The 15,426-nt window shown below is 41.5% G+C and overlaps 1 protein-coding gene across 2 annotated transcripts in view; it reads left to right on the plus strand.

The window, feature by feature from the left end:
* The window catches only part of LOC129168729 (roundabout homolog 2-like), a 147,885-nt gene extending 133,459 nt beyond the window's left edge, over window positions 1-14,426 (plus strand). The window contains exons 24-29 of one of the 2 annotated variants that reach the window (XM_054754333.1): window positions 31-193; window positions 2,451-2,714; window positions 4,259-4,455; window positions 6,898-7,059; window positions 7,199-7,453; window positions 9,205-14,426. In XM_054754333.1, coding sequence (XP_054610308.1) covers window positions 31-193; window positions 2,451-2,714; window positions 4,259-4,455; window positions 6,898-7,059; window positions 7,199-7,453; window positions 9,205-9,206 — 1,043 coding nt within the window. In that variant the 3' untranslated portion in view covers window positions 9,207-14,426. The remainder of the gene's footprint in view (window positions 1-30; window positions 194-2,450; window positions 2,715-4,258; window positions 4,456-6,897; window positions 7,060-7,198; window positions 7,454-9,204) is intronic. The other variant, XM_054754334.1, reaches the window with a different exon arrangement.
* The last annotated feature ends 1,000 nt before the right edge of the window (window positions 14,427-15,426 follow it).

The raw sequence follows: 15,426 nt of genomic DNA on the forward strand, positions 1-15,426 counted from the left end.
AAACTTCCATCTCTTCTTCCCCACCCCCAGGTGCAAAGCTCGGGAAGAAAAAGAAGGTGAAGGGTGGAACAAAGAGCTCTAAATCGAATGGGACATGTTGGGCTAACATGCCCCTGCCTCCACCACCCATGCACCCTCTGCCTGGTACTGAGGTTGACCTTGACCGCTACCCTCAGGAAAGCCACGGAGGAGGGTAAGATACGTTCATGTGGCATCGCGTCTCCTCACACGCACAAGCACACCGCGACGGCGGTCATGCAGCATCTCTTTGTGACTTCATTTCAGGATCCTTGTCGTCCAGAGCCGCTAAAAACAAAGTACCTATTTTACGGAAGGCAAAAACACAAAATAAGAAATGATTTAAAAAATAATTTTAAAAAATATAATAATAAAAAACACAGTTAAAAAATAGTAACAAAAATGTACAAATAGACTAATAGAAAAATAATAACAAACCACAATTAAAAAGGTAAAAAATAATAAAAATAATAACAATATCAAAATAACAAAAATTCTAACAAATAACAACAAAAATTATAATAAAAAACAAATATAAAAATGTATAACAATAGAACAAAGAACATAAATATGTTAATAACAAAATGTGTTAATAACAAATTAATAACAAAAAAAAGGCAGAATTGGAAAAAACTGCTGTAATTCTATGAGAATAAAGTCAAAATATGAAGAGAAAAAAAGTCCTAATCTCATGAGAATAAAGTCTAAATATTATAGGAATAGAGTCATAATCATGAGTGGAAATTTTCAAACATAACAACAGCAGAAATTTAAGAAAAACAGCTGTAATTTGATGAGAACAAAGTCAAAACATTTCAAATAGTTGATGGGGTTTTATTTGTAAATAAATGGTTGTTTTGATTTAAAACAACCCTTTTTGTGTTGTTTAGACATTTGAGCTGTCAGCAAAAAAAATTGTGCCAAAGTGAAAGTTGCACTTACACAATGTATCTTTTCACAAAAATCTGGTTTTCTCTCTTTTTTAGTCAGGAGCTGATATTTTCCTGAAACTTACCTATGTTCTACTGCTAATTACTAAAGAACGGAAAAAGGTAGAAAGAAACTTTTTTTTTCTGATGACAGACAGGAGTCTAATGGTCTAAAATGGCCGCTACTGAAGGGGTTGTCTTTTGAAAAATGGCTGGGATTGAATGAGTTCAGGCAATAAAGTCATAATTATGAGAAACAGAAATGGAAAAAAAAACTGATACTATTGACAAGAAGAAATTTGAAATAGTTGGATAATGAAAAAAGACAGCAGGAAAATACAGCAGTAATTTTCCAAGAAAGTCAAAATATTAAGAGAAAAAAGTCACATTCTAATGACAAAAAACGTTTTATAACAATAAACAAGTGAATATTACAAGTAATATAAGGATAACAAATAATAGAATTTAATAGCATAAAGCTGAAATATTAGAGAAAAAAACATTTTTTTAAGTTGTAATATGAGAAGCAAACAAAACAAAGAATAAAGTTGACATTTTTGTTTCAAGAATAATGTCAAAATATAATGAAAATAAAATGATATGTGGAAAATGTAAAACAACAGCAGAAATGGAAAAAACCCAGCTGTCATTTCACGAGAACAAAGTCAAAACATTGAGAGAGAAAGGTCGTATTCTAATGAGAAAAACTCTTGTATTTTGGCAGGAATAAACTGGGACCATATGTGGCATTTCGCTGTATTTATGATCGGACTATCGGCAGAGTGAGCATTTTTTAGGAGTGTCATGGCATCATTAAATTCACAAGAGAACACATTTTTGCAAGTATATGAGTACAATAAAACCTGTAATAAATGTCAGGATGTTCTGCAAGAAGACACTTTTAAAACTTTAAAATCTGATCCCGGCGTATTATTTTAACACCAAAACTTCATTCTTATATTCATAAAATTGACTGGAAATGATACGTGTGTGTTTAGTTAGTCAGTGGCTCACGCAGCAGCTACAATTCTACAAGTGTCCTAATTAGACACACTTCTCAATCCATTCAGGTATCATATGATCATAGTTGCACATTACTTACAGACGTATAGTCTCACAGGCGTATTAAGCCTAGGTCACAACCGGTCGTGCGGGTTCCTACGGCTGGTCTACGTGCAACAAACGTACGGAGGGAGCGTGCGTGATATGCTGATTTTCTAGCCGAATCGGATCAGTATGTCCAATACCAGCCTGAATTTTATCCGGCATCGGACCGGAAATAAAATCAGTGGTATCACACATCACTAGCATCAATCACACAAAAACTCGGGTGTATAAAGCTGGAGGAAGTGACAAAAACTACTAACTGCGTTCCACGATCAACTCAATGAATTATTGCAGCCACTGGGTGTCGCCAAAAAACAACAACCCTCCCGTCCCCCACCAACCCACCGACCCCCACCCCAGGCAGCACATGTTCAAGTACATATGTCCACATTTCAGATATGACAACAACAGTTGGGCCCCGCCTCTCTCGCTTCAGTCCTACCACCACCAGAGTTTGGACGATGATGTAGAAGATGAGAGGGGTCCCACTCCTCCTCTAAGAGGAAGAACGTCCTCGCCGGCAACAGCAGCAGGTCCTTACAAGCAGCCTTCATCGTCCTCGCTCAGCTCCGCCCACCATGAGGAAATGCAGTCTATTCTGCAGGCCCATTTGGATGAGCTGACCAGGGCTTACCAGTACGAAGTAGCCAAACAAGCCTGGTAAGAATTTCTCATATCATCTGATATGCAGCCATTGTGGAATATGAAATCATACTCACACATAGCCTGGCGATGAGAGCGAAGGGGCGTGTTCCTTACTTTATTGTTCATCCATTTACTGTACATGAGGCTCCCACCACATGATCGTGACGCCACATATCTTCCTGACAGAACATTCATCAACATAAGGATCAGAACAGATGATGTGTATGCAAGTTCTCCATCAACGGCCCATTCTTGAGCTTTCATTGTATGCTGATTTTTTAATCCCTGTCCCGTTTTTTTGGCCTAGTTTGTAAGACACTCTTATTCAATACTGACTCAAATCCCCGAAACAATAGACTGTTTGTGAGCACACACCTCACATTTCAGCAGGCATTTTATTATGTTTGCTCAGGGGGACAATACTATACTATTTGAGTCATTCTACAATTTAATTTCCCCCTTTGGGGGTCCTTAAACCCCCGAAATGATTGATTAACAAAAGTGAGTAAACCCCTCACATTTCATTGAGCATTATATCTTCTCAGGGGTGCAATGCTATGCTATGAGTCCTTTTAGAACCTCCAAAACAATTGATTGAAAAAAAATGAATACACCCCTCGTGGCCTAGTGGTTAGCATGTTGGCCACACAGTCAGGAGATCGGGAAGATCTGTGTTTGAATCTGCATTGGGCATCTCTGTGTGGAGTTTGCATGTTCTGCCCGTGCGTGCGGGGGTTTTCTCTGGTTTTCTCCGGGTTCCTCTCAGGGAGACAAAGCTGTACTAACAGGTTTTCATGCAAGTTTGGTTAATTGGAGATCTTAAATGTCCATTGGTATGAGTGTGAGTGGTTTGCATATATTGACTGGCAGCCAGTCCTGGGATAGGCTCCATTTCACCCGTGCTGAAGACTGAATGAATCATTTCCCTTGAGTTTTGTACATCAGTGCCGTCTTTTAAGCCTGTGATTAGCGTATTTTAGCTGAAATCTAGAGCTTGAAAAACACATATCCAATGATAATTCATCTAACGGAGCCGGGGAAAAGGAGACGCGTCGGCACCGACCTATGTTGGGTGCTAATAAGTGGGTTTAGGCTAGTCAACTCTTCTGACATCAGTAAATAGAGGTGGTAATTAAGCATGCACTGATGGTAGGATGTGAGCCGTCATGCAGGACAGCTGCGGAAGAGATAATAGACATGTTGGTGACAGTCTTTGCCCATCCAGATATCCTTTATCCAGTCCATTTAGGACCCAATTGTTTGCACAAGACACATCAGCACGGAGGATGTAATCAGTTAAGTCTCTGCACACATCGTGGATATGCACCCGTCCTGCATTTGGTGTCTTGTTTTTGCATTAAAGGGACCACATACCTCATCATTGTATGTGGTACAGTACATTCTGTTCTTTTAAACCACTATTGGGAACATGTGCTCGCTGGCGATGGTGTTTTGGTTCCAAAAGATGTGATTTAACTGTCTCTTTAAGGTCTAACAGCATCATTGATTGAAATCTTGTGCTGGCTGTTGATATCATCTGTATGTGCACACTGTATCAGGCACATGAAGAGCAATTCAAGCACGGCCAACACCGCCATGCCTCCCATGGACTTCATGTCTTCTACGCTGGGCTCCGATTTGGGAGACACTCGCCTCTCTGAAGATGAGGAGGAAGAACGATACGCTGTGGTGTCGAAGAATTTATGCGGCTTTGACTACTCCCCTGGACACACACTGGACAATCTCGAGGTCTCAGGTGCGGAATAACGTGGTAAAACAACAACGCAGTCAAGAGTTTCAAGATACAATTTTTTGGTGTCAGAAGTGGGATGCAATTTACACACACGCGTTCATCATTTTAAAATATTGACATTTAAATCAGGTTCTTTTGTGTCACTGTAAATAGTGCTTGTCAAACTCCTCATCAGCCAGGCTGTTCAAATTCCCTTCAAGTTATTCTGGCAAAGCATCAAAAGCAGAACATAGTATATCAAAACTGTAAAGCGCCACTGAAAAGTGTCATGTCTTGAATTCAAGAAAGAATGCATTTATAAATAGGCTTCGTTTCTTTAGAGGGAAACATGGCAGCGTTTCCCACAGGGACTAAAATACACCATTTTTAGACGAGGCTGTTTGATAAGCTAATGGAGACACGTGCGCATCATCACTTAATGTGCCACCGCGGGGCAAAACACAGGTCAGTGGGTCTGAAAATATTGGCAAACATTAGCAATGCAAACGTTGAATGATCTTTTGTTTGGCGGTCGCATATTGTGAGTCAGTGTGTTGTTGTGAACAAAGGCAGCATGCTGGCAGCACGTCCACAGAGGATACCATCATGCTACCGCAGCCATTTTCCTCCCCCTTATTATCTTCTTTATCGTCTTCTTGCGTTATCAAAGTACTTTTTTGCCATTGTGGGTTTATTAGTTTGCGTCTTCTATGTTTGCACAGTATGACACATTCTCTGAACCTGCTGGGGAGTCCAAATTTCAAGAAGAGGTGCACTCAAAACTTGCCTTCAATCACCGTCACGTCATGAAAACATGTCAAAAGATAACCGTGCAATGTTACGTTCATGAAAAATTGTGGCAAATAAAGCATTACACTCATGAAACGTTCAGGTCGGTGATAACAGTGGTGATGATTGGACACCGCGTGATGTTTAAATCTCAATACGTCCTTAACGTGATACACTTATATTCACGTGGAGGCATTTGGCCCCGCAACTATAGCCTAGCTTGTTGCTTTGCAGCCGCTGTGAGTTAGAAACAAAACATCCCACGCTAATTAGCGCCTGTGATGGCAAAGGACACAAACGGTAACGAGTGTTATTGGAGTTCCAAAGTTCCTGTACTTGGTCGATATTATATGTGGAACAAAAGATAAACAAACACCTCAATAACCTACGCGTCCAATTTCAAAATATACATAGAATAGAACAAGGATGTCCAAAGTGCGGCCCGGGTTCTATTTGCGGCCCACGACTGTGTTTTATTGTCCCAGCGCACATTCTAAAAATATTATGTATCAAGAAAAATTTTTTTTTTTTTAAATCAATAAGAATGAAGTCAAACTATTAAGACAAAAAAATTGTAAATTTGCAAGAAAATATTGTAATTTTATGAGAATAATGCGTAATATTAGGTCATTTTAGTAGCATGAAATTGCAATATTAAAGATTTTTTTTTAAGTCGTAATATTATGAGAAACAAACAAAACAATGAATAAATATGTAATTTTTGGAAAATTACAGTGTGGAAAAACATTTATAATGCCATGAGAATAAAGTCAAAATATTATGGGAATAAAGTTAGAATTATGAGAAGAAAATTTACAAGGAGACAGCCGCAATTCTACGAGAATAAAGTCAAAATGTTAAGAGAAAAAAGTTGTATTGTTACGAGAAAAAGACTAGCATTTTTTCGAGAATAGACTTGAAATATTAGGAAGGAAAATAATGTCATTTTGTTAGCATAGAGTTGCTTAAACAACCATTAAAGAATTTCTTTTTTTTTGAAGTTGTAATGTTATGTGAAACAAACAAAATAAAATTTATTATAAATTAATACAAATATTTTTTTGAAAATTAGATTGGGGAAAAAGTTATAATATTATTGGAATAAAGTCAAAATATTATGAAAAGAATATTTAAGAAATATGAAATTGTAATTTTATGAGAATAAAGTCAAAATACTAAGCAGAGAAAGTCGTATTCTAATGAGAAAAAAAGTCATACCAGAAGAAACTCGCAACGTCATCTTATTAGCATAGAGTTGAAATATTGAAGACGTTTTTTGTCTTAAGTCGTAGTATTGTGAGAAAGAAAAAAAACAAAATAATATTTTTCGGAAAATGAGGTTGGAGAAAAAGTTGTAATATTATGAAAATAAAGTCATAATATTACAAGAGGAAAATGTATGAAGATTATTTAAGAAGAAAGTTGAAATATTTGGAATATTAAAACAAAAAGAGCAAAGTTGCATCCTGTCATTTTTCACTATGAGGCCCCCACTGAAAAAGGTTTGGACACCCCTGGAATAGAGGATCCCTGGGGGTTCACGGAACGTGTCCTATCCAAACGTTTAAGTCACTTTTTTAGCTGTGTTTGAAATGTTACTACTGCTTTGCAACTTGCTGCACTCCGTGGTTGCATTCTTCATTTTTACTCCGGTGGTTCTTCTCCGGCCAACTGCAGGTAAAGGCTCCCCGTCGTGTCGCTCGGACAGCTCTGGCACAGCAGATCGTGGCCCGCAGAATACGCACAGCCTTGGCCACAAGAGGGCGCAACTAGCTGGTCTCAAACCCCAGACGGGTAAGATCGGAACGCTGCCCAGAAGAAAAGACAACAACACGGAAGGTAAGTTGTGTCGGATTGGGACCTTTTCCAGGAGATGTATGCATTTTTATCACCCGTCCATCCGATTTCTCTCATCAATAAGAAAGCGTCCACGATTGGTGTCATTTGATGAACATCTCCTTTGCCACCCACTCGGCAGCCCACGCACCCGCAGTGAAGAGCCTTCACAGCAGCGGGTCCCGCATGAACAGCTCGTGGGCGAGCACGGCCTCGGATCACTCTGAGGAGTGCATGGTGACTGTTTCCACGCTGGAGCGGCAGCATATGACTTCCTGGGGCGCCACGCCAGCACCCAACAGGGCCACGTTGAGTCAGGCGTCCCACAACAGACCTGGCACAGAAGCCTCCCACAACGGCAAACTTCTCACAAACAGCACAGAGAAAAGGGATCACTGTAAGTGTCGCTACGCATGAGGACCATCTTGACATGTTATGGATGTGTGTGTCCTTCGCATTCGAATGAAGTCAAACATAATGATTTGTATCGCTTAGTCAATCGGCAGATCGTACTGAATGTCTATGGGATGCAGTCTATACAGGCACAGGCTGCAGTTAGCGGTGCAGAGAGCCGTCTGCGGGTGAACAACAATCAATGGTGAACATGGGGTGGAAGAAGGTCAAAACCACAGAACAAATATTAGTCACTGCCAGTGCAACCATCTGGAATGTCCTGAAAACAAAAGAAAGCACGTAACAGACGTGGAACAGGCGAGCGAGGAAAACATCAGCAGGTGATGACAGAAACATTGGGAGAGGTGGAAAGAAACAGCTGGTGGTGACATCAGCAACAACCTGCAGAGGGCAGGACTGAAGGTGTCACCATCTACTCTTCAAGACTTCATCAACAAAAACCAGAACACGCAAAGCACGCGCTCGCGAGAATAATTCGCCCACAAACGAGGTCTGGAAAAAAGCCTCTCAGGGGATAAACTTTGCATTTGAGAGGAAATGTGGCGATTCCGTAGCCGCACGGTGGTTAGCATGTTGGCCTAGTGGTTAGCATGTTGGCCACGCAGTCAGGATATCGGGAAGATCTGGGTTCGAATCTGCGTTGGGCATCTTGGGTGTGTTTGCATGTTCTCCTCGTGCGTGCCTGGGTTTTTCTCCGAGTACTCCGGTTTCCTGTACCCCGCCTCTCGCCCGAAATCAGCTGGGATAGGCTCCAGCATATCCGCGACCCTAGTGAGGATAAGCGGCAGAGAAGATGGATGGCGGCGATGTCGGCCATTGCAAATCCATCGATTTTCCATCGATTGCTTCAGGATCCATCCATCCATCTTCTTCTTCCGCTTATCCGAGGTCGGATCACGGGGGTAGCGAGGCTTCCCTCTGCCCAGCTACGTCATCTAGCTGCTCCTGGCGGATCCCAGGCCAGTTGAGGGACATAGTCTCTCCAACGTGTCCTGGGTCTTACCAGAGGCCTCCTACCGATACCCGGGCCACCTATCTGGCTCCAGCAGTTCTGCTCCGAGTTTCTCCCGGATGACAGTACTTCTCACCTTACCTCTAAGGGAGGGCCCAGCCACCCTACGGGGAAAACAAATTTCGGCCGCTTGTACCTGCCATCTTGTACCTTGCAGTCGCTACCCAGAGTTCATAACCATCCTTCAGTGATACATGGTTATGTTTATCATTATATATGTCTTTGTGCATTCACACGAATCGGCGAACAAATCTGCTCTAAGTGCCGGATCTTTGAAGTGAACGACAAGAGCCGGCTCACATTGTTGGGAGCAGATTGGGAGCCGATTAGTTTTACCTTGTGTTTTTTTTTACTGTTAAAAGCGAAACCTCTTCTGCTTCGACACTCACGCATTTGCTGCTCATTTGTGTTTTTTCCCCCTTTAGTCTGTTCATTCAACTCACACATTCACTCTAGTTTACCATGATGGTAAATCTACAAAGAATGTTGAGCCCTTGATGGAGGGAAAGCTACTCTGTACCGATTACTTGATTAAGCGAAATAAGAAGCTTGAGATGAATGAAGGAAGAACGTAATGGTTGGTTGCAGCCGCAGTACTTATTTCATACTGCAACCGTGGCATTTCCCAAATACGGGCTCTATAAAAGTGTAGATGCACAGATGCAAAGATGTGGCTTCCCCAGCACTTTCCACTGTATCGGCTTGTGTTATTTGTCTTTCAGAGTCCTTTGACGCTTCTTCGCCTGCATTTGCTGCCTGTCCCGGGACACCTTGTGTCTAAGTGCTTTGAGAGGTGGTCCCTTGGCGAGTGACCGGGAAGGATGGACGGGGGAAGCTGGGGAAGGAGACGGAATGAAGTCAGAGCAACATGCCAATGAACATGTGGAGCTGTAAATGTGTACAGGACACAGACACCAGTCTCACCAGTGTTTCCTTCATAGCGCCCACCCCCTTCTTCAAACGTGTAAACATGCTGTATGACCACTTCTACTCTCTATCACTACTTGCTGTACGACGATTCACACAAAGGAAGAAAAATGGACTCAGAGGACTTGCAAAATGTGTAAATATATTTTCTAGCTTATTTTTTCTTTTGCTTTGCTATGCAAGCTTTCTTGTCTCTTTGGTGATTTATGACAGTCAGTCACTTTTCATTGACGCGCCAACCATTTGCTTATTTCGATGACGCTACCGTATTGTCGTACTTTGCACTTTGAGTGTTTTGGTGAAAATAAGCACAAATCCATGGAAGAGCAGAAGCATCACGGCGAGGGTGCTCGTTCACTGGGCGGTGCTGCCATCCGTTTCAAAATCATCCCATATGTGGAGCGCTGAATAGGGAGCAACGCAGGATGGGAAATACGCCCGCAGGCTGCGTTGGATGCTCCGTGCTGGGAGTTCTGTGATGGATTCTGCTAACGACGACTCCTTGCAGAGGGTTACACTTCCAAGCGACACATCACAGCAAAGACTTTGCTTTCACTGCCCATCCTTTAAAGGAAAAGTGCACGTTTTGACACGTCTTTCCCTTTTCTGTGCGTTCTAAAGATACAAAAACAGCTAAAAAGCGGCAGCTAAGAATGCACGTAAGGGGACGCACCTGTCCCGACTATAAAGCCTTCTGAGAAAACCTCCGAAAACCGTCAACAACGCTCCATTTATATGACGTGACCTGCATGTGAGCCAAACCACAGCAACATTGTTATTATTATTGTTTTGTTATTGTACTATGTATTCTTTAGTAATCAGCAGGAGAACATAGGTAAGTTTCAGGGAAATATCAGTTCCCAACTAAAACAGGGAGAAAACAAGCTTGTTGTGAAAAGATACATTTATAGCATAACTTTCACTTTGACACTTTTGTGACAGCTCAAATATCTAAACAACTATACCACAACACAAAAATGGTTGTTTTTCATGAAAATACCAATTAATTTACAAATATAACACCATGAACTATTTACAATTTTCACATTTGGAATTTAACTGTGTGCGCGCACGTGCAGGCGTGTGCACGCGTTAAGATGTCCCTGCGATGCGTAACCTTCTGCACGCTACGTTCCTCCACGCTCTCCCACTCCCTCCTTGCTGTCGAGTGTGTTTTTCCATGCAAAAGATCCATACCGAGCTCTTATCAAATGCACTTCAGCCACCTTGTGACATTCATTTGTGTGCAGTTTTGCCTCTCACGCAAAACAACTTAAAAGACATATAAACACGTTGTTGGGGTCGGTCGTTCAGGATTATAAAAATCCTTGTTACACCCTAGTTCCCAAAATACTACAAGTATGACATGTTATCATGAAAGTACCTGGTACTACACGCTCACAGCATGGATAGAAAACCACTAAACCTTCTTGGAGCTTTTTGGACGTGTTTTCATAGGCTGGATAAGTGCGTCCCATTATGTGCATTCATGAGCTGCCGCTTCTTTATCGGTTTTTATATCTTTAGAAGGAAAAGAGAGAAGGATTGTGGATGATGGACAAAATTCCAAAAACAGTGCAGCTTTCCTTTAAAAGCGCTGTTAATATAATCTAAATATATTTATTCATCTTTCTCATTCATTTTCATTTCAGTGGTATGATACCCGTGCAACATTCAAACCACAAACCGCAGGAAAGGCAGCGGAGAATAAGTCACTGCGAGTCGCACGACGTGTGCAAGCACAGTGGAACCTCAGTCCAATTTGTTCCAACTTCAACACCAAGTGACATTTATTACACTTTGGGGTGTCCCGGGAAAACAAAACCGTATTGGAGTCGTCCATCGGTGTATCACGGGTTTTCAGAAATGAATGAATGAATGATGGCTGTTTGGTGCTAGACTACAGTCTATTCTTAGTCTAAACAGAAGGAAATACAAGTGATGTGCAGTATTGTGGTCACTAGGTGGCAGTAATGACACAAAACATTGAGACATTAGCTTACATGACATTACCTTAACAGTGCATCAAGTCATGAAGTCAGCCTTGGCATGTCTTACATCATAGAGTGAGAAGAAGTTGTCCTCCCATTCCATGTGGAAGTGGTAAGTGAATGTTTACAAGTGAGCTCAGGAGACGTTACGTGCACCCCTAGTTCAAAGCGCGACAAAGAAGTTGCGGCTTATACACGGGAAGTGACAGTACATTGGTTGTTTGGCAAAATGTCAAATATGAATATGCGACCTTCACTGGGAAAGGTTTGGACACCCCTGATTTAATGCATATTTTCTCCAAACAAGTTGAACAGACTTGGTTGGAGAGTTAAAGGGTCCCTGACATGATTCTAAAATAGATTATATATTGTTTGTAATTATGTTCTACATAGTTCCATTTTTTAAAGCTGACGGTAAATAACTGACGTTTGTGGTAGATGGCGCCCGCCATGATGCGCTAGCTCTCGCAGTTCAGCCTCATTCCAGAAGTGATGTCATCGGGGTGACACCTTTCGGCCTAAGCAGAGCAAACAAACGCTTCTTGTGGCAGAAGGTCGACTTGGTTCGGTGTCGCTTTCATCAAAATAGTAGTCATGCCAAAAGGTTGTGTTGCTGCTGGATGTTCATCGTGTCCCAGTGATACTGTAAGTTTGTTTTCTTTTCCGAAAGAGAAAGCTGTAAAACAAAGCAAGTGCAGAGAACGAGAGACAGATGAACGCCCACCTCGAGTTCTGTTCTTTGCAGTGATCGTTTCACTGGTGACTGCTATGAAGGAACACCTTTACAAGAAGCCTTTGGCTGGAAAGTACGCTATAAACGCATTTTGAAAAAGGATGCTATTCCGCCAGTACACAAAACAAGAAAGATAGAACACTGTCAAAGTTGCCGCAGAACACAATACGTTGTGTCTTGTTAACATTGTAAACACTATTCCATGATAGCGACAAGGCTGTAAAGCATTATACATGTTATATCAACATCTTTTTTCAGCAATATGGATGTTTACTGCGGGGGGCCAGGGCGGCGGCTGTGACGGTGATGAAAGATAAATAAATCCATTTAAATCATTAAAGACCCCTTTGCTCTCATTAAGAAGCTGATTTAAAACCATAACCGAAAGATGAGCCACTCCCGAGTCATTTCCACTTACCATTCTGTGTTTGGAAGGCGACCAATCTTCATCTCTTTGTCTTCAGGCCTAAGTCCATGTTCTGCAAGTTCTCCATTTCATCTCCAAATGTTTCTACGTCCTTGAAAACTCTTGACACAATCCTCAAATCTTGGCTATAATCACCGTAAACATCCTCTGTCTCGTGCACCGCCATATTTGTTTACCTGGGTGATAGTACCCCGATGGCATCCCTTCCGGAAATGAGGCTGAACAGGAGAGCTAGCATGGGTGGCGCCATCAATTATAAATGTCATTTTTGCGAATTTATCGTTCGCTTTGAAAAACTGAACAATGCAGAACATCATTCCAAACAATATGAAACATATTTAAGCCAAGTTGATGAGTCATGTGAGCGAGGTTCCACTGTATGACTTGGCAGGATGACACCAAAGGTGGACCATGAAAACACAGCAAGAGTGTGAAGTCGCACGGATGATGATTGCGTCATCCAGCCTGAACTTTTTGTATGATTTGCTACTAAATTCTGGCGAGGTCATGCCGTGCGTTGACGCCACCTGGCGTTACGAGATGATTTCTTTGTGTTTAAACATTCAGTGGAAAATCTACTCCACCCATTTACACCATCTTCTTCCCAAGCTGTGTTGATTTGAATGTTGCCAAATCGGGACTTTGTTGTTTTGTTTTTTTCCAATTGGGAAAACCTTGGCTGTTTTTCCAGCTGGTGCCGTGGGAATTGTTTGCTTTGAGATGGTTCTGTCTGAGGAATCTTCACCTGCCGGAGCGGTTTGCCCTCAGGAACACGCAGACAATTTCCTTTCATGCAAAAATAAAACGTGGATGTGAAAATGAACCACGTTTCCTTTCCTTAATGCCTCGTGCCGTTGGAAAAACCTTTGAGAAATTGCTTGGGTGTCATTTAAGGGGGTGTTCTGTTTAGTGGGTCAGCTCGCTGTGTTGAATGGAATGCCGGACTTGCGTGTTCAGCAAAGGTAGCCGTCTTTTAAAGCAGCCGTATCGCCATGGTAACCAAGTTGACACTCGCGCATGAACACGCCGCATGTTGATGAGCACCGTCGAAGTGCTGTTCAATTCTGTTTGGAGAATTTAGGTTTTGTTGAGTCGCATCTTGAGCACAAAGCCTGGGTGGGTGGAGCCTCTGTTTTCCCAGGACATGTCTTGTTTTCAGGTCCTGTCCTGTTGTTTTTGTTTCTTTGAAGTGAAAATGTCCTTGGCTTTTTTTTTTTTTACTTTTCCTGATTTTTATGCGACGTAATCCCCGAGAGGCTGCCGTGTGGGCGACTTTTTTTAATTGGTATCGCCAAACAGCAACAGGTACACACACTTATCACCATGTGACACACGTCGAGGTGAAATCTTGTCTAATTGGGCACATTTTTCCTGAAGATACTGGTTACGTCCCAAAAAACATATTGGACTTCACGTTCATGCGTCGTTCGGTTTTTAGAATCATTTTCTTGCTGCTTTTTTAAGATAAGATAACATGAGATAAGCCTTTATTAGTCCCACTAGGGGAAATTGCAGCTTTACAGCAGCAAAAACAAAAAGTACGAAAACACAGAAGAGCAGAGAAAGTGCAAATTCAAGGGTTATCGCACAGTTTATTGCACAGTTATTGTACAGGATTTTCGGAGCACTTTTTGTTTTGTCTGAGAGCTGCAGGAAGGAAAGACCTGCGACGCCTCTCCTTCACACTCTTTGGATGTATCAGCCTGTTACTAATGGAGCTCCTCCCAATGGAGGGGGCGGGAGTCTCGGCTGCCCACCTCCCCCACCTGCTCCAGAGGACGTCCCAGGACAGAGCTGGCCTTCTTTATCAGTTTGTCCAGCCTCTTCCTGTCAGCTGCTGTGATGCCGCTCCCCCAGCAGACCACACCACAGAAGATAGCAGAGGCCACCACGGAGTCACAGAAGGTGTTCGGGAGAGCCCCCTGCACCTCGAAGGACCTCCGCCTCCCCAGCAGATGGAGTCTGCTTTGGCGTCTTTTGTAGCGTGCTGTTGTGCTGTCAGTCCAGTCCTTCCGACAACACAACAGCACGCTACAAAAAACCTTCTTCCTTTGGAATTTGTGTCTCTGGTTATAGAAAGTCCAGTGGAACCTCGGTTAGCAGGTTTTTTGGTTTATGTTAAAAGTTTGCACACATTTTATGAATACATATTATTATTAATGCACTGCGTGAGCCCAACTGTGTTCTTCTTGTATTTTTTTATCACAAAACATCCTTACTAGCATCCTATTAGCTCGCTCCTACGTGGAAACAGGAAGTGGTCAAAATAGTCCAAATATTATGGAAATAAAAACCAACAACAGCAGAAATGGAAAAACAGCTGTAATTTTATGAGAATAATGTTGTACTATTTATTACGAGTGGAAATAATAATCATTTTAAAGTTGGAATATCAACATAAGAACATGTTTGTTTTTTTTTAATTAAGAAAAAAAACAAACAAAGCAACAAATAAAGTTGTCATTTTTTAAAAGTTACATTGGGAAAAAAATATGCAAATAAAGTGAAACTATTAGGGAAATAAATTCATAACTACGAGAAGAAAACTTACAAGAAGGACGTTGAAATGGTTGGAAAATTAAAAAAAAACACCAACAACTGCAGAAATGGAAAAAAGTTTTAAGTGAATGAAGTCAAAATATGACAAAAACAACGCGTAACTTAACGAGAATAAACAAAAATGTCCTTTTATTTGCATAGAATACATGATCTTTGAAAAGCAAAACAAAAACAAAACAAAACAGAAGACGTTGGAAAAATGAGCTTGGGGAAAAGTTTATGGGAATAAAGTTGCAATATTACCCAAAGAACGTTCACCAAAATGATTTCAGAAAGTTGGAATATTTGGGAAAAAAAGAGCAAAGTT

This window comes from Dunckerocampus dactyliophorus, chromosome 16 (assembly GCF_027744805.1).
Source record: "Dunckerocampus dactyliophorus isolate RoL2022-P2 chromosome 16, RoL_Ddac_1.1, whole genome shotgun sequence".
Taxonomy (NCBI): Eukaryota; Metazoa; Chordata; class Actinopteri; order Syngnathiformes; family Syngnathidae; genus Dunckerocampus; species Dunckerocampus dactyliophorus.